This window comes from Homarus americanus, unplaced genomic scaffold (assembly GCF_018991925.1).
Source record: "Homarus americanus isolate GMGI-L3 unplaced genomic scaffold, GMGI_Hamer_2.0 scaffold57965, whole genome shotgun sequence".
NCBI lineage: Eukaryota > Metazoa > Arthropoda > Malacostraca > Decapoda > Nephropidae > Homarus > Homarus americanus.
This window is the reverse complement of record NW_024725031.1, coordinates 1,196,606-1,223,915: the sequence shown is the minus strand read 5'-3', so window position 1 is coordinate 1,223,915 and position 27,310 is coordinate 1,196,606. Positions and strand designations below refer to the sequence as shown.

Here is a 27,310-nt window from a genome sequence, read left to right as displayed (position 1 = left end):
GTGTGCATGTGTGTGTGTGCGTGTGTGTGTGCATGTGTGTGTGTGTGTGTGTGTGCATGTGTGTGTGTATTCCTACTGAATGTTTCAATCCTTTCCTGTTGCTTTCTACACATACCTCACACCTTTCTCCCTTACCCTTTTGAAGTTTCTACATTCTCTGACCGATTCAACACAAAAGTGGGAAACTGGTAAAGGTAATAAATAGTTAGATAAAGGGATAGATAGAAATTATTTCATCATTTATGATATGACAGAAGCCATTTAAGGTGTATATGAAGGAGACAGAATATTCAATATGTTAAAGAAAGGCAGTACAGTATGGACTTAACTGAACTATACAGCAACAAAAATAACAATGAAAATTGTAATTTTCATAGTCATCGGGACCAATGTTATCATCTCTCCAAAGGTCTACTGCTGAAGGAGATACCCTGACAGAAAACTGTGAGGATTAGTGGCCACCAGCAAGTGCACCACAGCCTTCAACCTTCTCGGAGACATGATACAATGCTACACCTTCTGGTATTAGGAGGTGTCATAAAAAACAGTGAAGGTGGGAAGACACCTTTGTTACAAGACCATCAGGAATAGAGAAATGTCCCTCATATATAACACAACTACTTGCTTTCCTTGCAGCCATGAGCAATCTCTTAATTTAGATAGAATATAATTCTGTCACCCTTATGATAAACAAGATTTGGTTACATCAGAAGCAGAAAAAGAATTCATAACCAGAATTAGAAATACAAAAATACAAATATAATTTGGTCAGCTTTCTTATTCTCTGAACATCATGGAATTATGGTAAGTGTAAGATATAATGTCATATGGGGGGGACACACAACAATCCCATATATTGTATTGTAGACCCCCAAAACTATAATCTCAGTAAGTCAATAAAGTACCTTTCAGAGCATTATCCAAGTCACTTTAACACTTTGCTTTTTTAAACTAGAAAGAACAGTGAACATCAATGTATCGGTAAAATGATGCCTACACCTTGAAACACTCTTTATACCAAAACCTTGAGGAACAAAAGGAAATTAATAGATTTTATGGAATAAAACATGGCATAATACATATACGTAGTTCAGTAATATAGACAGTTTTAAGACTTTAAGGTTAGGAACTAGAAGTGAGTCAACCAGGTGAAATGTGTGGAATACAAGAAAGGAACAGCATGGTGAAATGTGCCATAAATATTATCTACATAAAGAATAAATTAATGTTAGTAGACCATGCAGTATATGAGAACAGATGAAGACAAAATACAATAAGAACGAAGAAGACTGATGCTGGCAGTGACTCACCAGACCCACCTTGCATTTTGACATTACACTCCAATAAAATCTGATGGAGATCTCACATCCTAAATATGCCTATGATGATCTGTGAATGCTGCCACAAGGTATCTTCATGCAATGTCGCATTATGTCTGCTGAAAATAAAAGAATTATGGGTAAAAACCTTCTTCCAAACATTCATTTTACCTCGGACCTACGTATAATGTTATAAAAACCCTGAGCCATAAGTCTATGCCATCCGATAAAAGATGCTGTCAATAACTTTGTGCTTTATAACTGATCTGATCATCTTAAATGATTGAAATTTAAGGAAACTCCAAATAATAAAGGTATTTATGTTTTCCACATACCAGACTGAGGATCTAAATAAAAAATACTGTAAACAAGTAAATGTATGGAGTGTGAGTGTGTGTGTTTTGGTTCTTGTGTCTAGCCACTCTGCATTAAGCAAGAAAAAGGCTTAAAAAAGGGTAAAAATAAATAAATAAATAAATACATAACATTAACAAAATGTCTGTGTTTTTTCCCTCTCAATTTAAACAAAATCAACTTAACAATAAGAAAGAAAATCACAGGTATAATATACACCTTTGCCCTAATGACCTTCACCATCTATATAGTTTTTTAATTGGCTTGGATTATAAGTGTTGTAAGAGTAGTGTCCCTCACGAAGCAATTAAACCCACAAATATCAACTTGAGAACGGTAAGCCTCTTTGATCCATCAGTGATAAATTGGGACATTTTCCATGCTTCACAGAATATAGGCAATTCATTAAATAACTTAAATGCTCACACAGTCTTGTAGTACATTCAAACATGGGAACATTTATGGTTACTGGAGAGAATAAATTTTCTATATATCTTATACATGAACAATTATATCATTCAATAAATTATTATTTTAAAATACTAAAATTTAGCAATATACTAAAAATACACTTTAAATAAAAAAAAAATATTAAGATCCTTTTTCAATTTTCACAGGTGATAATTTTTTCTTTTGTGTTGATTTTTGTCCCTTTGTCCGCTCAGTTTCCAATTTCCTACGGCAGGGTTTGACCATCTCGGCCAATTCGGGAGTCACTTCTTCACTGGGCTCTGTTTTGGGTTCCAGTTTCACAGGAGACTTGTAGTTTGTAAGTTTCACATTTGAAAACACAACCTCTTCATCATCTAGTTCTTTAAGAGTGCCCTTGAGGTAGTCACGAAACTTGCGAAGTGCTGAATAGAAGGGGACCTTATCTAAAGCTCTTGGTAGTTGTGCACATCTGGCTGAGGAGGATGGCATAACCCAAATATGCTGCAAAGGTAAATCAATGAATTTACACAGTGAATATTTATACAAATTCATCAATATTATCTCACTCGGGTAAAGTGTACAGTACAGGTGCTCTTCTACTTACGAACATTCAACTTACAAATTTTCAGAAATATGAAAAATCTCTCCATATATCCATTAAACTTATCCCCCGTATTCGTGAACGTTACAGTCTTGGAAACTGTTGCAAATCGTGACTTCACAAATACTGAATTTAATACCTTATGGAAAAAATAGGGTATGATATCATAGTTACCAAAGTAAATATTTTTGTCATAATATTTTGGGTTCGGGAAGATAAATGTTTCAGAGATGGTGTTGACGTTTATATGAAGTAAGTTTTTGTAATATAAATTAATAAATTTTAACACAAATAATTGTTTTCTCTGCGTATAATTCAAGTCTGGGTACGTTTTCTTTAATACAGAGCAAAAGTGTAAAAATTATAATAAAGATAGTACAATACTCTTATGTAGCTTACAAATAAATAAAATAGAATATAATACAGTACTATAAAATAAGAAAAATGAAGACCATAGCTGTATGCATGGGAGGTGAACATATGTGTGGAGGCAGTGAGCTGTACTGCATCACTGACTAACTAACCCGTGTCCATCCCACCAGTCTGACGTCACACACACACCTGGTTGAACCATGTGGCATCACCCAGTTGATGGTTTGAGTGTGGAAAGAGCTATTTTTTGCACATAAAATATGTGCTATTGTATATTATGATATGCTATGTATCAATTTTACTATTTACCACAAAAATTTTTTAATGAAGCAGTTATTAAGCCACTGGTGGTAGACACATAAATGAATGACTTCAGTTGCATTGGGATTGTTGGACTAAATTAGAACTTTTACTGAACAGGACCAAAATGGACAAAATTCAGATACCTGAAAGATTCAGATAGTTGGAATTTGGTAAAAAGGAATTGCATTATAAATTAAATAACATCTCCAATATTGGATTTACTGTAAAAGTGGAGACATTCTCCATAATAATAATAATTAACGGTTTACTGAAAGAGCATGGCAGCCGGAAGGCTGAAAATATATAATTACATAATTGGGGAATGGTTCTCTTGATTTACAAATGATGTAAAAGTAACACAAGTGATACAAATATGATATATAATAATTAGGTGTTGATAATTTTTACAATGGTTGGAACTGGGCTGTTCTGTAGCAATCAGTTCGTGCTCGTATGGGCTGGATGCTGTTGGGCAGGTGTGTGGCCACGTGGCTAGGACAGTAGCTTGGGGCAATGCAGGTGTGCTCCATCCTTCAGGTTAGGTCAGGTGAGGCCGTGAGGTCAGGTCAAGTTAGGTCAGATCCAGCTACAATCAGTATTGCTGTGTTTTTGTGCTTTTCCTTCGAGTTGAAATTGCCACTTTTGTATGTCACTTGTGGGTTGATCGTCAGTCTTTGCACTGTACTGTTGGTGTGAGGATGTTGATAAATCCAGATGGGAAAGCGGAGATGGGGGAGGGGACGGCCCGACAGACCAGGCTGGCAGCTGTCTCCATGATCAAGAGACCACGGCCGCGTTAGCGGGCAGCACCGACTACACACGTCCTTACCCTGACATGAATGAGGGAGGTTGTAGGTGTGTTACTGGGTCACTACTGCTGGAACCAAATTTTACCAAGGGGTACTGAATATTCCTTCTGGTTCCGTAGATACTCTGTGATGCAATATACAATAGGATCTCAAGTTTAGCGAGTTTTAGATTTGCGATTCATATTTTTCAAGTCACTTTTAAAATTTCCAGCCTCTCAAGAATAGTGATTTCATTACCAATTTCGCGAATCATTCTTGAGTGGACAGCGTGCATTGTCACGGTCCTTTGTTATCCGTCGACCCGCCGAGTGTTTTTTGTTTACGGCGTAACGGCAGTTAGTTTGAATGAGCAAGCGGTGCAGTGACCTTGGATTATATAACCCATTGTGCTTACATTTCGCGAGATTCTTGTTTAACTATTAACGATTCTTGTGTATTAGTGATTCTGACAGTGACCAGGTTCTACCAGCTAACCAGGAGGAGGAGGAGGAGACGGTAGACGACCTGACTCCAAGCACCTCACCACCCCACAAGTGTGAAGTGTTATCAGTTTGTGAATTTTGGAAGAAATATAATATTAAAAATGCAGTGGACAGAATTGTTGAGGCATGGCGTAAGATTAATGTTGCAACAGTGCTACACGCATGGAAGCCTTTCTTCGCTAACTCCGAGATAATTGGGGTAGAACAGACGGCGGCAAGCGGAGAGAGGCAGTCCATGGCGGCAACACTAATGGACACAGCGGAAGCAGCGCACTCAGTCCCAGCACCGGTATTTTCGGAAGTTCAGGTTGAAGATTTGCAAGAAATCGTGGGTCAACATCAGCAGCAATGTACAATTGAAGAAATTTTGGAGGATAATGAAGAAGAACAGTAACCAACACAAGAGGTTGACGTTAAGCCTGGTGAACCTACAACAGGCCAGCTGACAGAGTTGGTCCCAAACATTGCACGTCTCAGTGAACAGCTAGAAGAATACGATACCGGGCCTCATCCTCGGAACCTTATGTGCTCTGCCCTTGATAAGGGTATGGAGGAAAATAAGGCCTTGTACATGTCCTGTGTTAATGCTGGTCAGCAGGCCCTTATTACTCGGTACCTGGGCAAGGCCTAGCCTGTTAATGCCTTGGCAAACATAACTTTAGGAGATGATGATGGCACCACCAATGATGATATCGATGTGTTGGGTGACTTACTGGTGGAAGAGCTGCCTCAAGACTTTGAGGGATTTGATGCTGAGGTTAGAGGAGGGAGCAGGGAGGAAGCGGTAACCAGCCCTCCCTGCCTCGGAACCCATCAACCAGCCCCGTCAAGCATTTCACGGATTCCATCGAGGTAAGTTATTCTACAGTATGAGTGTATATAAATAATGTTATCAACAATATGTACAATATAATATGTCTGAATACATTACTGTAATGTCGTTTTCTTGGTGGGTTGTAGATCATTATAGGGGGGTTTGGGTGACACCGCAGAACTGATTAGGCTTATTTATATGTGTTTCAATGTCACTTGTTTCACAATTTTAACTTTTGCGACATGAGATCCTACAGTACTGTATAGTACCTTATACCCACAACATTGGGGTATTATACAGCACCCCCTCTTCCAGCATACATGTACTGGGTGGAGATGGAGGAGAGTGTAGCACACACAAGAGAATTGACTAACCACAGTGTATGTGCGAGAGATGTGCCTCTGCCAACGGTCAGTCAAAAAATTTATATCAGCCTCGTGGATAGCTGAATTTCGATCACAAATCTTGAATAAAGGGCCACTAATAATTTTTTGTGAATAAGTGAATTTGCAAAACTGTTTATTATAAATTTAAAAAAATTCATATGCTGGGAAAAAATATTGTTGAGTAACGTGCTGTATTAATTATTGGGTTATATAGCTGTACTGTACATTTTTTTTTTACAATGTTAGGTATCTACAACAGTAAAGTTGGACTTGCAAACATGCCTCAGGAACACAACTCATTCGTAAGTAGAGATGTACCTGTACAGGTATTTCTAAGCATTTCAAACACATAACCTTAATTCCTTACATTTTTATATGCCCATTCCCACAATCTGTGGTGTGACAACCCTCAAACAAGAAAATTTAGTTTAAGCCATGGCATGTCTGTGGCTGGTAGTCACAGCAGCACAAAGTGTAGCTCCAACAGAGCCATGGGAATGAACACACACCTCAGAGACTGGGAGTCCACAGCACTACCAACAGAGCCGTGAAGCCTTTTTTAATATGCATTAGTATCAATTCATCAATATTTTTTCAATCTAAAATAAAAATATACACAGAACAAAGTTATGATGAAAGCTGAATGATTTATCATAAGCATGACAGTAGTAGTTCAAAAACATCCTGAATATTCAAAGATAATAAAAACTTATATTACTCACTGTGTTCGTGCCTTCGACTAATTCTGGTTGTTTTCCAAAACAGAACTGCTTTTTACCAGAATATATTTCATAGATTCCTTTGCCATTGAACACAGCTATAAGAGGCTTATACTTCCTCAGCTTGGATCGCAGAATCTCCCCACCTGTGAATGTTATACATACATTTATGTTGAATCACATAAGATGAAATGCAAAAGAGTAACACAGGTAGTGACTCTTATCTATGGAGAACAAATTCTTCCCTTTAAACAGTCTGGATACCTATTATGAAATACTACCTGGAGAACAATAAAACCTACCACACATTACTCTAACCAAGTTGTTTAAATTTGAATCTGTACTTCACAAGAAGTTGAATACTGAAAAAATAATAAGTATCTACAACAAAGCAACTATATAAAGCACGCAGGTAATGAATATACTGTACAGTACAGTACTTGTAATGCACTGAGAGTATGAATGATAACAACAAATGAAGTGGTATATATCAGAGACTTGCCATGAACTGTAATGTACCACAACAAGGTTTCCACACACACGGTATTACAATTTTGTTTTCCATGATTTTTTTCAAGTCCACTTACTGATTTTCTACAATCAAATTGCTTAATGGCTTATAAGCTATCATAACCTGCTGTATGTGCCGCAAATAATGTGAAGGGTAAAGGTATAAATAAACACAGATTATTTCAATAACATATACAGTATTTACTAATTACTGAATAACAGATAAACAATATTGTACCATGAATGACAGTCATTTGATGAGCAAGTGTGAGATACAGTGTGTGTGGGAGGAGGGAGGCAGGATTGGTGCTAATCTATCTCTGTATCACTGAAATTATGATTTAGGTGGTGATAATAGAGGTAGTGGTGATGATGATGAAGGTGGTGGTGGTGGTAAGGAAGATTGTGGTACCCGTACCGGGTAAGTTGTAAGGAGGTGATGCGTTTATCAGTTTCTTTGGTAACACTGCGCCTGCAGCACTGCCAGACGCTACTGAACACCTGATATCTACCCACAAAATTGAGTGTCAATAAAAATGAGCAACGTCGTATCCGTTCAACATTACGTTACACAGCATTTTAAAATATGGCATGAGAAACCAGAAACGTGGGGGTGATTAGAGAGGTGAAGTGGAAGGGAGTGGCATGGGAAGGTATAGGATAGTATGAGAAAGTACTATGTAAGAGAATGATGTGTGGCAAGAACTAGAAATACAATAGCAAATTTATAACAAAAAATAAATACAATACTGTATAGCGACCTTTCTTAATCTCGTCTCGTGTAAGATCAGAGGAGCCCCGGGTTGTACGGGACACAATATTAGTGAAGCCAATGCCATACTCTAGTAACCGGAAGTCATCATAAGCTGTGAAGGGTTCTGGGATGAGCCCCGACAGAAACATACACTTCCCTGAAACAGAAACATCAGACCTGCCTTAAACATTTAGTCGTGTTTGACAGATATTATGAAAGTTATAAGACAGTCTTTTAAAGAAACTCAACAAAACAATAATAATAGAGTAATCTGGATCATTATCATATAAATCAAAATTAAGAATGAGGAACATCAGGCAGAAATATTTATAACCTTCCATATAAACTTTAGACAAGAGACATTTCTTCTCTGAAGCAGTAAATTGTTGCTTAATTATCTAAAAATTAATTAGATCATAACAAAAACTTACTAAACAAACTAAAACATTGATCAAGAGTATCACTGTGAGGGCAGGTGAGTGCATACAGGTTAATTCTACCTGAAATTAATGTAAACAATCATCATTATACATAACTAACAAATCAATCACTGTTGGTGAGGTAGAGTGAAGATGCCTGTGTTTTTCCTACTGGAGAGATGTTTGTTCACAAGCTTATCATATTTTGAACAGAAAATACTGTAAGTGCAACTCCTCTGAAAAGTTTGCCAGGTTATGAAATGTAGACCAAAAGTCACCCTGAGGGAACCACACTATTAGGAGGGAGAGAGCACTAAACTATTATACACTATACAATACTTAAAAGTAAAACAAGCATCTAAAAATGTAACAATCCACTTTATCTACTGCCAGTAACTAAACACAGAAGCATAAGCCAATAAGACATGCAAATATAAACCAAAGAAACAAAACAGAGAGACAGATAAACAGAAAAAAGGTCAATATGTATCCAACTGTTAAGTGTTTTGGGGACACAAGAAAAACACATTCAAGATCAGTTAAAAATATTTACCTTCTTACTAAAAATCAATACATTGTTAACATAAAAAATTAATAACACCGTACACTAAATAACAAGGAAAAGAAAACTATATACCTGTACCCAAGTCTCAATGATTTTTTCTTCCTGCTTTGATGTAGGGTAGATAAAGGGATACAAAAAGTTTGATAAACAGGAGGAGGGGATAATGGAGAGGGCTGGTATAAAACAAATGTAGAAAGAGATAGGAGAGGGGTAAATTAAAAGCAGAAATATCTACTTATACTTGCTCATACACAAAAGACATCAACAGTTAAAACACACACCTACACAGCATAAAAATAAGTCGATACTACTCACAGAAATGGTTGCCAGGTCCTGCATAATGATGCCCCTTGTGGGCTGCAAAGAGCCCAGGATTTATGCCAATCTGGGATAAGAATTGAGAGTTGAAAATAGTTTCAAGAATAAATTACACCGCCAATACAGAATTTAATAATTGTTGCTGTAATGAATCATACAGCCAATTTGTAATTTAAAGTAGTTATGGTTGTTACATAAGAGAGTCAATCTAGAATTCAAAATAGTTATGATCACAAACATTGCAGCCAAGTGAGGGTAAAATCCCCTTCCGACCCACTCATCATTATGCATAATCAAGCATAAATAGCTATAAATTTCTTGTGAATATGGTCAAATCTTTCTTTCAAAAATACTTAAGTCTACCCTATCCAAGCATTGTGAGATTAATACTTAGAAAACATTATTAATGTGGAAACAATTCTTCTCTAAGCACAAAGTACTACTAGAACCACGGTAGTGCTTTAATTTCTGAAATAAAATACTTTCTTTTTCACTCCAGCACACTGTTTCTCACACAGAAGTAAAATCTCCAATACTTTTGCAAGGCATAGGTTCTACTATGCCATGATCACCCATAATCTATCTGGTTTACCCAATCTTTCATCAACTATAAGGCATTGTGGACATGTTGACAAACTATAACATCTACAATGAGGGGATCATATAATATAAAGGCTTTCAAAAGGTTTGTATAAAGAAAAGGAAAATATGACTTTTTGTTTACAAGAACAATAGCTATTTAGAACACCAATTACAACTGGTTTTGCCCTCTTCTTTTTATGGTACAGTACTTCCATAATCACTAACAGAAACAATGAAAAAGACAAGAACTTACAATAAGTATTTCCATGTTATTTCCTAAATGGTCTGGTAGAGTCTTCTTGACAACTTCTTCTTCAGGTATGCCATTAAATCGGTCTATCTTCTTTCTTTGTTTGAGGGGAGATGGAAGCGGCTTTCCATCAGGTCCCAGTTCAGGTGCAGACCTCTTGGTTGTCTCGGTGGCTGATTTTGTTGAAGAGTTAGACCTGCAAACATGTAACACTTTTGTCAGTTTTCATTAATGATCATGTTATTATTTTGTGCCTTTCCCATATTCCTGTCATCACTTCACTCAAGGGGCATCCTATAGCCACTGATCATTTCATTTCGGTCACCATCTTATCCCAATGACCATCGTCCTTTAGAAACTCCCTTATTCCAGTGAAAAACTTGCACCAGTAACCACAATACTGTATTCTGTAGTTGCCTATACAGGTACAGTAGAACTTCAATATAACGCGAGATACTAGATACGTTCCAAGAGAGGTCGCTTTAAACTGAATTCGCACTAAATCGAAGTGCTGTTTTAATGGAATAATTTAGTTTGGTACTTGAGAGAAACACAAAACACTAAAAAGACTGACAGTCTACCCAGATGCACCTCAGCCCATCTCCTAGAATAAACAGAACATTATTTTTTGTAGTATTATGTTAAAACAAACACTCATAAATCAACACAGCTAAAATTAAGGGATGTGAAATGGTCTGTTTACTGGCTGGGAAGATTGGGGGAAGGGAGGGAGGTGAGATGATATGTTTGACAGTTGATGCCAAGGTCTAGTGCTTATATATTTATCTGTCCTTAAGAGTGACTTTAAGTTTTTTCTTATAAAATGTCACTGAAATGACTTGGGAGAATATAATTAACATTGCTGGAATTCTTATAAGACAGTGATTAATATGAATATAAACATTTTATAGCTCGCATTAGACATACAAATTTTAGTTCTAATTTAAGAATTTTACTACAAAGAGCAAATTTTTTTATCTCGTGTGCAAAATATATGACATTTATATTCAAATTATTCGCTGTCTTGCAAGGATTCCAGCAATACAAAGTATATTATCCTAATTTTAGTCTGTGATATTATAGAAAAATAAAAACGAAAGATAAAAACTTTAAGCCTAAAGCACCAAACCCTGGCTGGGAAGCTGGGGGGAGGGAGGGGAGGGGAGGAGGACATGTTTGACAGTTGGCGCTGAAGGTCTAGTGAAGTATTTATTTGTTTATTTATGTCCTTTAGCTTGAGTTATAAAATGTCACAGAAGTGACCAGGGAGAATATAATTTACATTGCTTGAATTCTTATAAGATAATGATTAATTTGAATATAAACATGCTGTAGTTTACACTAGACAAAAATTTTGGTAATCATATGATGCACCAGATTGACTTGCGCAAAATAGGAAAGATTCGCTTTAAATTAAAACATTGTCCTTAATTGTGAGTGTCACTTTAAATCAATAACCTTAAATTGAATCGCATTAAATCAACGTTCTACTGTACTAATAAATACTTCAATTACATAAAGCTCAATATTCTTTAGTTTCTGAACGTTGTTCTTCAATTCACCTATGTTTTGAAATAACAAAAGACTAAGTGACAGACTTCTTAAGCTCTTAGATACAACACTAAACAACTGTTAACTCACTCATCTTCTTCCAGTTTGATTTTAGGCTTCCGTCCCCGTTTCCTGGGCTTTGGAACTTCGGCATTTTCCTGCTGCGGTGAGCCTCTGTCAACACTCTCAAGAGACTGTCCCTCCAACTTCCACCCGGCAGCACCATTAATGAGGCTTTGCTCCTGACCATACATACCAATATTTAAGGGATTGTCTATAACTGCATGACTGAAGTATGGACTAGTATGTAAATGAAGGTCAACTTGCTGTTGTTGTGGAGGAAAATATTCTTGTTTGATGCAGATATTCTGAAACAGTTGGGCTTCCTGGCTCTCTCCATCTTGCCAATCACATTTCTCCTGCTTTACACTGTCAAACACAAGAGGGGTACAGGTGTAGGTGGTAATAACAGCAAAAGAATTTTTCCTGTGAGCATATTCTCTAAAATTAAACATGTTTAATTTTCAATTCCAAGAGAAACGGTGTTTTTGGCCAAAGTGATAACCAAGGAGGTAGATTAGCCTTGCCATCTGAGCTAAAAATTTAAAAACAATTACTTTTATTCAAAATCTCAATATAGAAACACATTAATGTAACTTACTTGAATATTCCTTTGTCACATTAACTACTTCCTCATCCATGACTCTAGTAATTCACTTTATCTGTTTTGACTATTGTTTTAAGCCTCCCTAATATAGCAAGGATCAAGCAAATTTCAAACAGCTTTCAAAACTCTGTGTGTGTGTGTGTGTGTGTGTGCGTGCTTCAGAAGAGTCAAAGGATTTATTATTCCTCAATACTGTATTCCTCAAACACATACTCTATTATGTATTAGATGGATTGAATGAGAGGATCATCAAATATTAGGATTATATCAGCTGATTGTGTTATGAGAATAATACAGAAATTGTGATTGGTTAAGAATTATGAGCAGAAGTGGATGGTAACGAAGTAACTTTTATTTCCTTATTGTCCATCACTGTTGACAGGAGGGACTATTAGGTAATGGTGGGGAATTAAAGGTAAGGGGGAATTAATGGGTTGGACTCAGAAGTAGCACCAGGACCCGAGCTGTCTCTCCCGGGCCTGTGCACCACATCTACTGAAACAATACCCGAACACTACTGTACATTGACAAAGGGGAAAAATTTAAAACTTACCCAAGTAATGCTATTTCTGAATCATGGAAGCCATTTTGGTGATGTTGGTCAGGAGGAACCTGCATGGGGGTTAGTGTGGTAAGGCCATCTGCAGGCTGTGCAGGTTGCATGGGTGTTAGAGAAGTCAAGCCCTCTGAAGTGTTCACAGTATCCCTGAGGAAGAATTCTTGTAAATTTACAGGGAAACATAACTTCAGGAAGAACTTAGTCATGATTATTCTTCATCTCTCCACTTCTGCTACCATGAAAAAACATCAATATAAATTTTTATCTCAGAAGCCTTTACCTCAAGAAAGACAGGATACCATGCACAGTAGTCCAATGAGGTGATGTCATTCCATTAGAATGCGTCGAACACTTCCCGTCTAAATTAACTTTCTCGGCTATTGCTCAAACACCCAACCTATGGTTTTTTGTAATCACATCTCACACTTTTTCAATGTTGTCATCGGTAATTGCAGTGAGTATATGGCCTGGGAGGTCATCATCTTTCACAGTTTCTCTACCTTCCGAAAATCGTTTGTGCCATTCAAAAACGCGTGCACGAGACATGCAATCTTCACCATAAGCCTCAGTCAACGATTTAAAAGTTTCCGTCGCGGATTTCTTAAGATTAACGAGAAACTTGATGTTAACTCATTGCTTAGTTTTGCAGTCCAACACGCATCCACTTGTAGGGAGTGAAGCGATCGAGTTGAGCCTGTGACAGGTCAGAACATGTTCAACAACTCTCTGTTTGTCCCTCCCCTCCCACTCTTGGTTCCCGAGTTATAGGGTCAGTCTCTTTATTTTTGTGTCGGACCTCGTGCAGTCGGCCCTTAACATACGCGGGTTTAGCATACACGGATTTGCAAATACGCGGATTGCCCCGCCGGAGGAATATTCTGTACATTGAAGTAATTGAAGTACATTCAAATCGCGCCCCATTCAACCCGCGCGCGGCACCGAACACAGGACACCGCCCACTCCCGCAACCTCACACGCACATGCATAGCTCTCCCTCACTCAGTCAGTCTCGCTGTAACCACGCTTGTGTTGACATCAGCATTGTAGTTGCAAAAATATTACATTTCCGTGAATGTATTATATCAAGCACAGTATGAATAGAATATCACTAGTATAACAGTATTTTAACCGAAAACTATTAAAAAACAAGTAACATATCTTGAACATCGGAAGGTTAGGTAAAGTCTTTTGTTTTCATGTAGCTTATCCTAATTTACATTGAAATACAATACATTTCAGCAAAACTACTATTTATTTCTGAGAATATGGAAATGTAATATTTTTGCTGAAATGACGTACGTATTACAGTGGAAAGTGACGAAAGCAATGACTTTCGCTTTCTTTCGTTCAAAAGATGTTACCGTAATCACTTTTCGAATGGTTTTCAGTTAAAAAACTTTTGTATTACAATAATATTCTATCCTAATTCACTTGTGATGCAACAGTTTTTTTAACTGAAAATCATTCGAAAAGTGATTACGGTAACATCTTTTGAACGAAAGAAAGCAAGTCATTGTTTTCGTCACGATTTTATCCCACTTTCCACTGGAATACGTACGTCATTTCAGCAAAAATATTACAATTCCTTGAATGCATTATATCAAGCACAGTATGAATAGAATATCAATGTAATATAACAGTATTTTAACCGAAAACTATTATAAAAACGAGTAACATCTCTTGAACATCGGAAGGTTAGGTAAAGTCTTTTGTTTTCATCATGTATTTTATCCTATTTTACATTGAAATACATCACGTTTCAGCAAAACTACTATTTATTTCTGAGAATATATTCATTCGGGCGCAGTTTAGGTAAAATATACATGTGATGTAACATTTGTTTAACTGAAAATTATTCGAAAAACACGTACCCTCTAGCCCTGTTCAAGGAGAAGACTGGGAGGAGCTGTTTGGTGTTGAAGACGATGACAAGGAAAATGATTTTGATGGATTTTAATGAAAATATTCAGAAATATGGTATCGTAGTATTTATTCAAGTGAATTAGGATAGAATATTATTGTAATACAACAGTAGTGACGATGTGTAGGAGGCAGAGGGATAGAGCAGGGAGGAGGCGGAGGGATAGAGCAGGGAGGAGGCGGAGGGATAGAGCGGGGAGGAGGTGACTGGCGGGAGCAGGGACGAGTGGAGATGCCAGCCAGTACATCACGGGTGTATTAATTGTTTTTATAGCTATTTTTGCATTTTAATATTAAATACTGTACATTACGTTTCAACAAAACTACCATTTATTTCTGAGAACATGAAAATGTAATATTTTTGCTGAAATGATGTACGTATTACAGTGGAAAGTGGGATAAAATTGTGACGAAAGCAATGACTTTCTCTTTCTTTCGTTCAAAAGATGTTACCGTAATCGCTTTTCGAATGGTTTTCAGTTGTGGGATTATAAGGCTAATGATAGGATAGAATATTATTGTAATACAGTACGAGTACAACAGTTTTTTAACTGAAAACCATTCGAAAAGCGATTACGGTAAAATCTTTTGAACAACGAAAGAAAGCGAAAGTCATTGTTTTCGTCATGATTTTATCCCACTTTCCACTGTAATATGTACATCATTCCAGCAAAAATATTACATTTCCATATTTATTTCCGAGAATATATTCATTCAGTCACAGTTAAGGTAAAATATACTTGTGATGTAATATTTTAATGAAAATAAGGTATCGTAGTTTTCTTTTGTTTCAAATTTAATTAACAAAGATTGATGTTTCAAATGTAATGAACAAAAATTTATGTACAGTATCTATAAATACACTTTAATAAATGAATACTTTGTTTTACATCGTCCTGTGCTACCATACCATGGATTTGGCTACTTTGGGCTTGCTATGATGACGCAAGAGATCTGCCCTGGCAACTGTACCGACACTCACAGCTGGTGGTGCATTGGTGCGTCGTTTCCATTGTTTACTGGTAGTTACTGGTAAATAGTTTTCAACCTAACGAAACTATTACCCGTTTAGAGGTCGACCCCCAATTTTTTGCCAAATAATTTGGTCTTAAAAACTCGAACTACACGCAGGTATACTGTATACGGTAAATAAGGACATGGGGGGCCAGGGTTTTTTTTTTTGGGGGGGGGAGCAAAAATACGCGGATTTTTAACATCCACGGGTATCTCTGTTACATAACCCCAGCGTATGTTAAGGGCCGACTGTATACTGTAAAATTTGTGTTTTTAGAGTACAGTGTACAATATAGTGACTGCACATTTTTTCTTTTTTTAAAAGGACATCAGCCAATCAGAAGGCCACCAGAACAACCATGGGTGATCTAGAATTCCAAGCTTGAGTTAGATTATGTGATAAAAAATATATAACATCGGATTACTTACACATTGAAGTATGATTGAGCATTGTCATTTTCTGGGACAGTGTAGGAGGAGCTCACACTCTGCTCCATCCACCATCTCATCGTCTGAAAAGTTGGTCAATGTAAGTTATAGAAATAAATTGTGTACTGTAGGATATTTTGGGGTGTAGTAGCACTGGAGACTGGCAGCTAAGTCATACATACACAAGAAAAAGAAAAATTATACTTTACAACTTGATACATATTGACACACAAAACTTCATTCATTACAATTTGATTTGTAATGATGCATAGAAATTTATCCACTACAATTGTATGCAGTGGCATATAGAAGTTTATTAATTTTACAATGAGATAAAAAAGCAACAGTCATACCTCTTGCTCGAGGTTCCTTATTTTCTCTTCTCTGGATAATCCATTTGCAGTCTGTTGCTGGCTGTCTCTGGTGTCATGGTAATCAGATGCATAATTATCAAATGTATCTGATGTATGCACTACCTGTAGAAAAAAATAAAGAATACAGGGGTATTAAAAATAAAATACAGTATCAGAAAATTTATAGCAGATTTTCCATAAAAAAAAAGAACTGCCATTGTTACAAATCGTTGAGTGGTTACCTACGAGTGTGTTGGTATGTGTGCTCTATTTGGTGGCTGGGTTTTTTGTTAGCATTTCTAAATGTTATAATGGTATATGATGTTATTGTATCTGGTGCTGATGATATATAATGTTGTTATATGATGATTTATGTAATGTATTATGACTAGACATATTAAGTTCCACTTTAAACAGCTGTAGACTCGTGATTCCTCGGTCTGGCTGCTGGGAAGATGCAGACACAGCCAGGGTAAGGCAGACATATGTATATTGTGGAACACTTTTTCAGGTTTTGTATATCAGTACTGCTCTAGTGTTATATTTGTGTACTGATAAGTCAAGGATTACATTGCTGTGACTGTAGCTTTGTCATTAAGATTTGAACCAGAAAATTAGGATGATTCAACGCCCAGCTTATGCTCTACTTTATACAAGTATCCCTCATTTAATGATGGAATGCTTTCTTGTAAACCTAAAGTTAAGCGAATTTACAGCTAAATGAGGAAAAACACGGAGAATTCGTTACAATAATAAACTACAGTACAGGCATCCCTATGTTCAGGAATCTCTGTTAAAGGAATTTTTAAATTGTGACCATAATTTGGGGTTACGGAAAAATATCGCCATTACAGAATTTGGGTAAATTTTAAAAAAATGAACAAAATCTTGATTTCTAACCACAATTTATAAACAATTTTGTGTGGATTCTCTGTGGTGGCCACAAGGCAGTTGGAAGACCACTCACCTACCAGTTGCCTGCATTCACCACAACAATGGATGTATAATATATACAGTACAGGGTACTATTTTCTATAAAAAATAAATTGAATTTATGTATATGTAATGTATTTTATGGGGCAAAGGGAGGCTGAGGAACGTTACTCCCATATTTTATCTATTTCCTATGGGAAAATTGATTCCGTTATCGCCACGGTTTTCAAGAACGGAACAACAACGTTAAGCGAGGACTTACTGTAATGCGTCTATCGGTTTCTTTGGTAACACTGCGTTTGCAGCACTGCCAGACGCTACTGAACAGCTGATATCTATCCATAAAATTGAGTGTAAGTATAGATGAGCAACATTGTATCCCTTCAACATTATGTTACATAGCATTTAAAATATGGAGAGACAAATCAGAAAGGTAGGGGCGATTAGAGAGATCGAATGGAAGGGAGTGGTAACACACACCAGGTGTTGCCAAGTGCTCCTCAACAGCTGATCTCCAACCCACCACCAGACACTGTGCTTCAGTTAACTACACACAAATTTATGTCATACAATAAGACCTATATTTAACATGACAACTTTGTGGTTGTCATGGCTGAAGCATTTATCTTGTTAGAATTTTTAACAATGGTTCTAACAGTCAATGTAGCCAAGTTGAAAGCAGCACCGACATCCACCTGACGCTCACCAGCTTCCAACTGCCTCATCACTTGTAATTTTACATCCAAGGAGATACTTTTCCATGGCCCTTTAGATGCACTAACAGCATAAAACTTGCAGGCTGTTTTCCAGACATGATGAGTAAAAAATAGCCATTAATATTAAAAAATCAAGAAGTCAACAAGAATGTGTCCATGTAAGTGCAGCAAATTTGTACTGTACTGTAAACAGAGCACTTGGCGCTGATTGGTCAAGTGCGTAAAAACAAAGAGAGTTGCACTTTGCATGTTCGGACTCATAACTTATGACTACTTTTATGAATTTTTTCCCCTTAGAGCTTCAAGATGAAAGCAAGAGCAGTATAACAAAATAGCACTCTACAGGGTAGTGCTAACTGAGGTATTATTTGGTTTGCTTCATTTTGTAAACATGATATTAGTATCACTCTGCATCATTCATCAATAGCATCGTCAGCTCATATTAATAAATATTCTCCATTCCATCTCGTGTGTCTAACATTTTGACCTGAATCACTCTGCTTTGTTACCAGTTCCACAGTGTGTTTTGGTGGGGAGGTTTAGCACAGCGACTCACCATCAAGTAAGGGGGAACAGTCTAACCCCAACAGTATATATATAAATATTATAGGCAGTGCTCTACAAGGTCTCCCATCAACAACTGGGAGTTAAGTTTTCTTTTATATCAAGTTAACCGACTACTCCTGTTCTCTCCGAGGAAAATCTTGCCCCTCCAAGGTTTTGAAATGACCTCCTAACTTACACAGCAGCATTAACCACTTGTAGTAGAGACAGAAAGAGCAAACTATTATACAGTTCAACACAAAGAACCTGATGTGAAACTAAAAGTAAAGAATACAAAAACATAATGCCCCTCAGCATAAAAAACAATTACAATCGAAGACCAAGTAAAACATACCTCATACTGCCCGGTACATTTCTCACTCTGCAGAGGTACATCAAACTCTTGATCACCGGTTTTGCTGTCTTCCTCATCCTCAGTGCTCTGTGGGGTGGGTTTTACCTCTGGTACTTCAGTTACATCCACCCACTCGTCATCTTTCATAATTTCAAGACCAAGAGCCCCACGTTCACTCTCTGGTACTTCATCTGTTGTGGGAGCTTTTGGGGCCATCTTTTCCTATATTATATAGAGATGACTTCAGATGATGTAACAAGTATTATTATGATAAACTGTAATAAATATTATGATGATGTAACAAGGTTCAAGATGAAGTTACAAATATTATTATGATGTAACAAATATTATGATGATATACATATATGTATGAAAAGAAAGAGGGAGAGAGAGAGAGCAGTGTTTACCTATTTTTCTTATCTATACATGGGGGTTATTCCTCTTCCACAATGTGTGGGGTGAATCAAGTGATACAGAAACAATAAAGAAAGAAAGGAAATGTTAGGTGAAATGTCTGCAAAACAAGCATAGGTGGCCCTAGGAGAGGACACTGACTATCCCTTAACTACAAACATCCTGTCAAGTGATATATTTCATCCCAGCAATAAAATATAACCACATGTCTTCTATACTTAATACTCATCACCTGCAACATAAACTACCAATCACAGAACATCTCCAACATCAGATTAATCTCAACTGTTTCACTGTAAGACAAAAACGTACCTTAATCTTTGTGGGCAGATGATTAACAAGGTGTTGATACAGGTCATCTGACATGGGACAACGGCCAAGAATGTGAGCGATCCAACAAGCTTTGCATCGACTTTTTGAGTTATCTCCAAGCACATAACAACTTAAAGGAAAAAAAAAATTAATTAACTTTTTCCTAACTTGGTGCCTTATGTTGAAATGGTTAAAAAGTAATTTTCATCAAAAACTAGTAACTTGAGGAGTACAAGAGAACTTGAATAAGATATAGGTTACTAAGTTAACACAGCTACACCGGGTTTCAAGACTATAATATCCTGAGTGAATCACGTCCTATGGGAAGTATATATTTACATGTTTATTTACATACTCAGACTTGAGTTATATGTAGAGAAAACAATTACAATTTGTTAAAATTTATTAGTTTTTATTAGAAAAACTTACTCCTTATAAATATCAACACCATCTATAAATCATTTACCATTTCTAACCTAAAATACTGTCCAATGACAAATGTGATAATCTTGGTAGCTTGATGCAATTGTTTCATCAGCAAAGCCACCCCCCCTTTATCTCAATTTAACGGCAAATTGGAAACGGCACAGTCGAGGTCCCATCGATGCTGTTAAATTGATGTTCAACCTGTACTGTACACTACAATATTACTGAAGTGCTGATAAAAACACTACAATAGTTATTATTTATTAAGTGATGATAAATACTCTCCAGTACTGTACCAATTTACTAAGTGCTGAAAACAAATGCTGTGGCAAGCATAAGTGGTGAAGGAGCTAAACTGATCAGACGTTTACCTATTGTAAACAAACGACTCATGGTACTGAGTGTGGGATTCTTTTTTCAGTTAAGTTGATGTTTTTAAGATAACATTTTATCAACCTGGCACCAAATGAACCTAAATGATATGAAAATTATTATGAAATTGCATCAAGACGTGTTGAAGGGATCAAGGGGGAGGGAGCTCTACCTCCTCCACCTGCTGCTCCCAGAGCACTCATCTCCCACACACAAAATACAACTACATTTATTTTTGTCTAATGTTTTCTTTATAGTACTTTACAGTACAGTAGAACGTCACGATATAACTATATAACACGAGATACTAGATACGTTCCAAGAGAAGTCGCTGTAAACTGAATTCGCACTAAATCGAAGTGTTGTTTCAATGGAATAATTTAGTTTGGTACTTGAGAGAAACACAAAACACTAAAAAGACTGACAGTCTACCCAGATGCACCTCAACCTATCTCTTAGAATAAACAAAACATATGTTTTTTTGTAGTATTATGTTAAAACAAACACTCATAAATCAACACAGCTAAAATTAAGGGATGTGAAATGGTCTGTTTACTGGCTGGGAAGATGGGGGGAAGGGAGGGAGGTGAGATGATATGTTTGACAGTTGATGCCAAGGTCTAGTGCTTATATATTTATCTGTCCTTAAGAGTGACTTTAAGTTTTTTCTTATAAAATGTCACTGAAATGACTTGGGAGAATATAATTAACATTGCTGGAATTCTTATAAGACAGTGATTAATATGAATATAAACATTTTATAGCTCGCATTAGACATACAAATTTTAGTTCTAATTTAAGAATTTTACTACAAAGAGCAAATTTTTTTATCTCGTGTGCAAAATATATGACGTATATATTCAAATTATTCGCTGTCTTGCAAGGATTCCAGCAATACAAATTATATTCTCCTAACTTTAGTCTGTGATATTATATAAGATAAAACCTTTAAGCCTAAAGCACCAAACCCAGGCTGGGAAGATGGGGGGAGAGGGGAGGGGAGTGACAGAGACATGTTTGACAGTTGGTGCTGAAGGTCTAGTGAGTATTTATATGTTTATTTATGTCCTTTAGCTTGAGTTATAAAATGTCACAGAAGTGACCGGGGAGAATATAATTTACATTGCCGGAATTCTTATAAGATAGTGATTAATTTGAATATAAACATGCTGTAGTTTACACGAGACAAAGATTTTAGTAGTACATTATTTTAAATACATGTACAGTACAGCTTTGCCCTTAGGACAGTGTAGCGTGCCCAGAGAAACATTAGGCGCAAAATTTTAAATATGATGCGCCAGATTGACTTGCACAAAATAGGAAAGATTCGCTTTAAATTACAACATTGTCCTTAATTGTGAGTGTCACTTTAAATCAATAAACATTAAATTGAATCGCTTTAAATCAATGTTCTATTGTACAGGTGCTCCTCTACTTAAGAACGTTAAACTCACACAATTTCAGAGATACTGTACAAACATCATCACTGAGGGGAGGTTACCTGCCAGAACAGGTGTTTGATGTGGATGAGACTGGATTATTTTGAAGAAAATTCCAGATAGAACAAACATTACCTAAGAGGAGAAGAGTGAGCCAGGTTTTAAGGCTGTATTAAAGGGTATAGCTGTACTAAATATCCATAATCTTTTCATTTTTTACAATATGTTTGGTATCTACACGAGTAAAGTTGGACTTACAAAACAATTGGACTTACAAACAAGCCTCAGGAACATAACTCGTTCGTAAGTAAAGGAGCACCTAAATACTGTATAACACTTTACAGTACAGTACATAACAATCATCTCGGTGAAAACAGTTGTCGGCAATCAGAGCGTTCTGTTTCATATATTTTATTGCTGATGTAATACTGTAGTGTTTTAATAACCTTGTTATACATTTTAACAATTGATTTTCTTAAAACTCGATTTTTTTCAGACTTTCGCATTTTTCGGACTGGTCTCTAGCCCAATTAGTCCAATTTATCGAGGTTTTGGAACAGTTCAAGCGCAGTTTTTGGCCTCTGGAACCTAAAATTACTTCCATTTATATTAATCAAAACCAAAATTTGTGATTTGATAAATCCTAACAACATAAAAAACTTAAATGATAGCCATTCTGAGTGGGTATAAGCTGTAGGGATGGCAGCCAATGTCATATGGGGGCAGAGTAGGGTAACCCTAGCTGCTGTTTAAGGGTTTACAGCTTATAAATTCCATTGTCCTTAACAGATCATATTAAAATATATTACTGGACTGTGTATTTAAATACACACAGGAACAAAAACAAATCAAAACTCAAACTAAAAGTAAAAGAAAGGCAATTAGTCAAAGGTGTTCTCCTAATCTAAGGAGCTGTAGAGTCTCCTTTCTCAAATCAATACAAATTCCCAAATGATATCCACCTATTACTGAATTTGCATTTCAAAAGACAATCAACATTTAAACTGAACCAAACTGTTGGTTCATACACACCTGCCTTGATCCTTGCAACGTAAAATATACGGCTGCCTTTTAAATTTTTGATAGCAGTGTCGACATGCCTCACATGCTAAGACAGTTCCTCCAATGCGTGTCACTCCTCTGTGGATTGAGTAATAGCGATTTTCTTTGCAAATTCCACAAAAAACTCGTACTCTCTTTGAGGCAGTTTTTCCTTCCTCAGTACCTGAAAGGAAATTGTTTAATGAAACATTAAATTTGCCACAGAAAATTTAAATTACTGAAATACTGAAATTCTTAAATCCAAAAACAAAATCATTTGATCAGAAAACATAAACATGTGTAAATTACTAAATTTCCCTCTACCTGCATAATGTGAATTATCAGCATAAGTTAGTGTCAAAATGCCTTTAATAAATAAAAGAATCTAAATCAAATACCTGCATTCCTGTATCTATCACAATGTACACAGTAATGCACAAGATTTTACATTTATCAAAGTTAAGGGCCACAGTTTTATACCACCTTAATCCTATTGATTAGGCTAATTTTTGTTGGGGTCTACTAGGAATTGGGACCATCTGACCAGTAAAGTATGCAAAGCAAAGAAAAACAACTTCATGAAATATATGAAACAAAGAAAATTTACTAATAAAAATGATGGATGGAAAAATGAAATCCCATATCATGTCTAATGAAAAAATGAGTCACCAGCGAGATCCATATTGTCAAAACCTATTCTGGTCTAACCTGCATCATGCCAAAGGACCTCAACATGTTTAACAGCAGGAGACACAATCCTGATGGACAAGTTAAGATATTGTTTCTATTGAAAGCAGCACTTTCTAACCTAGGTATATCAGGGTCAGTGATTTGAGTCCAACTTAATCTGGTACCCTTTTAGTGAGGCTTTGGGACTGAGATTTAACCCTTAAACAGCAATCAATATTACTGGAAATTAGCTGTAGGAATGGTAGCCATACCAGTGGATGCTTCATGTTACTTATGCTCCATTTTTGGACATAAAGAGACAGAGTAGGGAATCCTTAGCTGCCAAATAAGGATTACACATAAAATGGAGCCCAGGCAATTCTAAATCTTTAAGCTATAGAATGAAATACATACACCATATCCATCACTTCCTAGCATTTTCTACTCACACCAAAAGAGGAGAGAACACCGAATCACTCATTTCTTCTTGTCTTCAAATGCCATTTCATACTACAACCCCCTTTTTATTACCTACATGAGCATCAATAAGTGACCTGTGATATTCTGAGCTAACTGGGAATATGATGGAGGAAGTTATCTGACAACAGAGAATTCTGTTAGCCCCTTAATGAAACATTCACCCCATATAGAAAGAAAAGGATATACTGTACTGGTGTTGCACTCTACTGTTCATTCTACAGTTACCTAGATAAGTGTTCACGAGCTAGTTCAGGATCCTTATATTATCCAAAATTCCTCTGTTCACATTGTTCTTGATAAATTTATTTTCAAAACCTTCAAAACCATGTGCTCTAGTAGTCATGCAGTGAGGTTGGGAACCCTTTCTTGTAATATTTGGATCACATGAAGATTGACCCCCAGCTTAGTTCACCTGATTATACAACACCCTAATGCTACTTGGAGAGGGAAGGTAAGGTTAAGTTAGGTTAGAGATTAGGTTAGGTTACATTAGGCTAGATTATGTTATTACCAGTAGAGGTTAGGTTAATCTTAAGATGAACGAAACTGGAGGGCCTATTTTTGGGGGTTCTAAATCTATTATACAGTTGCTGTTAAAAATATGTCAAAGTCATCTGGTATTGGGTAGACTAGGCCAGAGGAAACTGTAGTAGCAGCAATGGCTACTTCTCAGGGCACTGTTGAGGCCCTGTAGGTCACAAACATACCAGTATTATTTACTTACCTATCACATTGAGATAAGAGGGCATAAGGACTGCTGGTATCCGCAAATTACCCTCATTAGTTTCCATATTTTTTTCGTCTTTTCCCATCTGGTGACCTCTCGGTACAAACAATGTATAAATTCCACCCTAAAACAGAAGAAAACAGTAATTATTATACCTTGTCAGCTCTCTGAAGAACACTTTAGCTATGGTAATCTATCTAAAAAAGCTTAATATCCTTTAAGGTTAATATTGACGATTAACCCACCGACGCATTATTTGTTTTTATGTTTATTTTCTTACCATATTTTCATCAGTGAGTTCTGGTATGAGAAATTATTTCTTGTGAAAATTCTTCGTTTGGTAGATAATGAGGTACCTTGCGCGCTCTACCTTGTTTTCTCGGTGGTGATGCAGTGGGAATGCTGTATCCGGGATGTAAACAGCCAATCATACTGACGTATTTCAAAACATTCCGCTGCCGGGGGCCGGATCGACGCCGATGCTGAGTGCATGCTTATAAGCCGTTCAGTCTGAGCAGCTGCTTTCACGTACATAAAAAATGCAAAATTACACCAAACCATAGTAAGTTCTTTCTGTTTAATATACCGGGGGGGGGGGAGCGGGGCGGCAGAGTCATACAGCTAGGAAGTTAGGTAAGGTTAGGTAGGTTTCTTTGGTTAGGTTGATGAGGTCTTCTAACAACGCAATCTGCCGCTTGTTTTCTTATCAACTAAGGTTAGGTTTACTTTAGAAATAAACACTTTTTAACACATTTGCATAAACTATGACAGTGTCCACTATAAAACACAGTGAAATTGGGGCGCTTTTAAAATCGTTTTATATGAAAAATCAGGGGAGGGTAAGTGATCAATATTTAACTCCTTCAGTTTTCCATAATGTGAATCATCAATATCTTTTGTTTTTAATTTGTTATATATAATACAATATTAGGGTTTCGAATCATATATGTTTCCATGGAAAGAAAAACACCAAATGAACTGTTTATGAACAAAAGCAATGACACAGAGCAACCAAGCCTGACATAACCAAACTTGTTAGGCTTATTATGTTTAACTTTACAAGACTTTCTACAAGGGTGATCAGTAACAAGGTTAGGTTAAGTTAAGTTTTGCCTGTAGTTTCTTAGGAAAAATCATTACAAATACTGGCAATCATCCCAATTACCTCAGTCGTAAGGGGTCCGACTAATTACCAAAATGAACCCAAATTGACCCAAATGTAGCCGCAAAGAAGTCAAATGATGGTCCTACAAGAATAAATCGGGCTGTGAATCACTTCTCGACTAGTATTTGGTGTCACAAAGTCACAAAAAATTGGAAAACTTAATTTAATATGAGTTAATAGATCGAATGCATGTACCTAACCTAACCCAACTCAACTCAGATTAAATTAAGTTTACCAATTTTTTGTGACTTTATGACACCAAATACTAATCGAGAAGTGATTCACAGCCCGATTTACGCTTGTATGACCATCATTTGACTTTATTGTGGCTACATTTGGGTCAATTTGGGTTCATTTTGGTAATTAGTTGGACTGAGTCATACTAATCTGCCACTTACTGTACTTGGTACCAAAATATTAAAATAAAATACTAAACTTGTTTAAGTGAGAGTATCTTAATTATAAATTTTCATAGGAAATTAGAATTATAAAAAGCCACACAGATTGTAATGTTATATAAACATATTTTTGGGCACAAAAATAAAATAAATATTTATTGTTTCACGCCCATCACTCAACACGTAGGGAGCAGATTTCAGCATCAAACACCAAATATTTTCAATATTATGAAGCTAAGAGCCTTTACATAACATATTTAATATGTGCCATATATCAAAATTATATTATAAATAAAATCTGTGACATTTTGTAATGGCTACAAGGGAAACTTAAACAAAAATTCTCAATGGAAGGAGCAAAGGCTACTTAGCATAATGTATTCCCTATATCATATAATTTAATTAGTGCACCACGTCACACCAGAATCATACTTACTGTGTGTTTTTGGAAAGACTACCCCTTAAATCCTCCCAAACTCTGTGTAAATCATTAACAATAGTCAATACATCAATGTGGAGTGCGGGAGAACAGCTTGTAAACAAACACCTCACGCGTTCATAACTAACACATAAACAACCACAACACCCTAATAAAAACAACAAAATTGTTTTATACACTATTTTAAATATAATAAAATATTTAACTCTGATTTATCATAAATAATACTTATTTTTTTTTACTAGACAGAAAGAGAAATAAATATTTTAGTGGTGGTGAATGCAGTGTTCGAACCACCCCAGAGGAGGAACGTGAATGGCTTCGGATAAAAGCGGTCGATGTTTCATGAACGCCAAACCTCACTCCGTTCAATGACCGCAAAACTCACTGGCGGACGCT

General features: G+C 36.4%; 1 protein-coding gene across 1 annotated transcript; it reads right to left on the bottom strand.

The window, feature by feature from the left end:
- LOC121864623 lies at nucleotides 1–27,027 on the bottom strand. The gene is made up of 14 exons (XM_042363718.1): nucleotides 26,909–27,027; nucleotides 24,907–25,033; nucleotides 23,025–23,217; nucleotides 19,756–19,885; nucleotides 19,030–19,251; nucleotides 16,483–16,605; nucleotides 16,130–16,212; nucleotides 12,761–12,913; nucleotides 11,631–11,969; nucleotides 9,993–10,185; nucleotides 9,155–9,224; nucleotides 7,863–8,012; nucleotides 6,595–6,737; nucleotides 1–2,606 (listed from the first exon to the last, which is right to left on the bottom strand). The coding sequence occupies exons 2-14, from the start codon at nucleotides 24,992–24,994 to the stop codon at nucleotides 2,265–2,267; spliced, it is 2,229 nt and encodes a 742-aa protein (XP_042219652.1). The 5' UTR covers nucleotides 24,995–25,033; nucleotides 26,909–27,027; the 3' UTR covers nucleotides 1–2,264.
- Nucleotides 27,028–27,310: the final 283 nt, after the last annotated feature.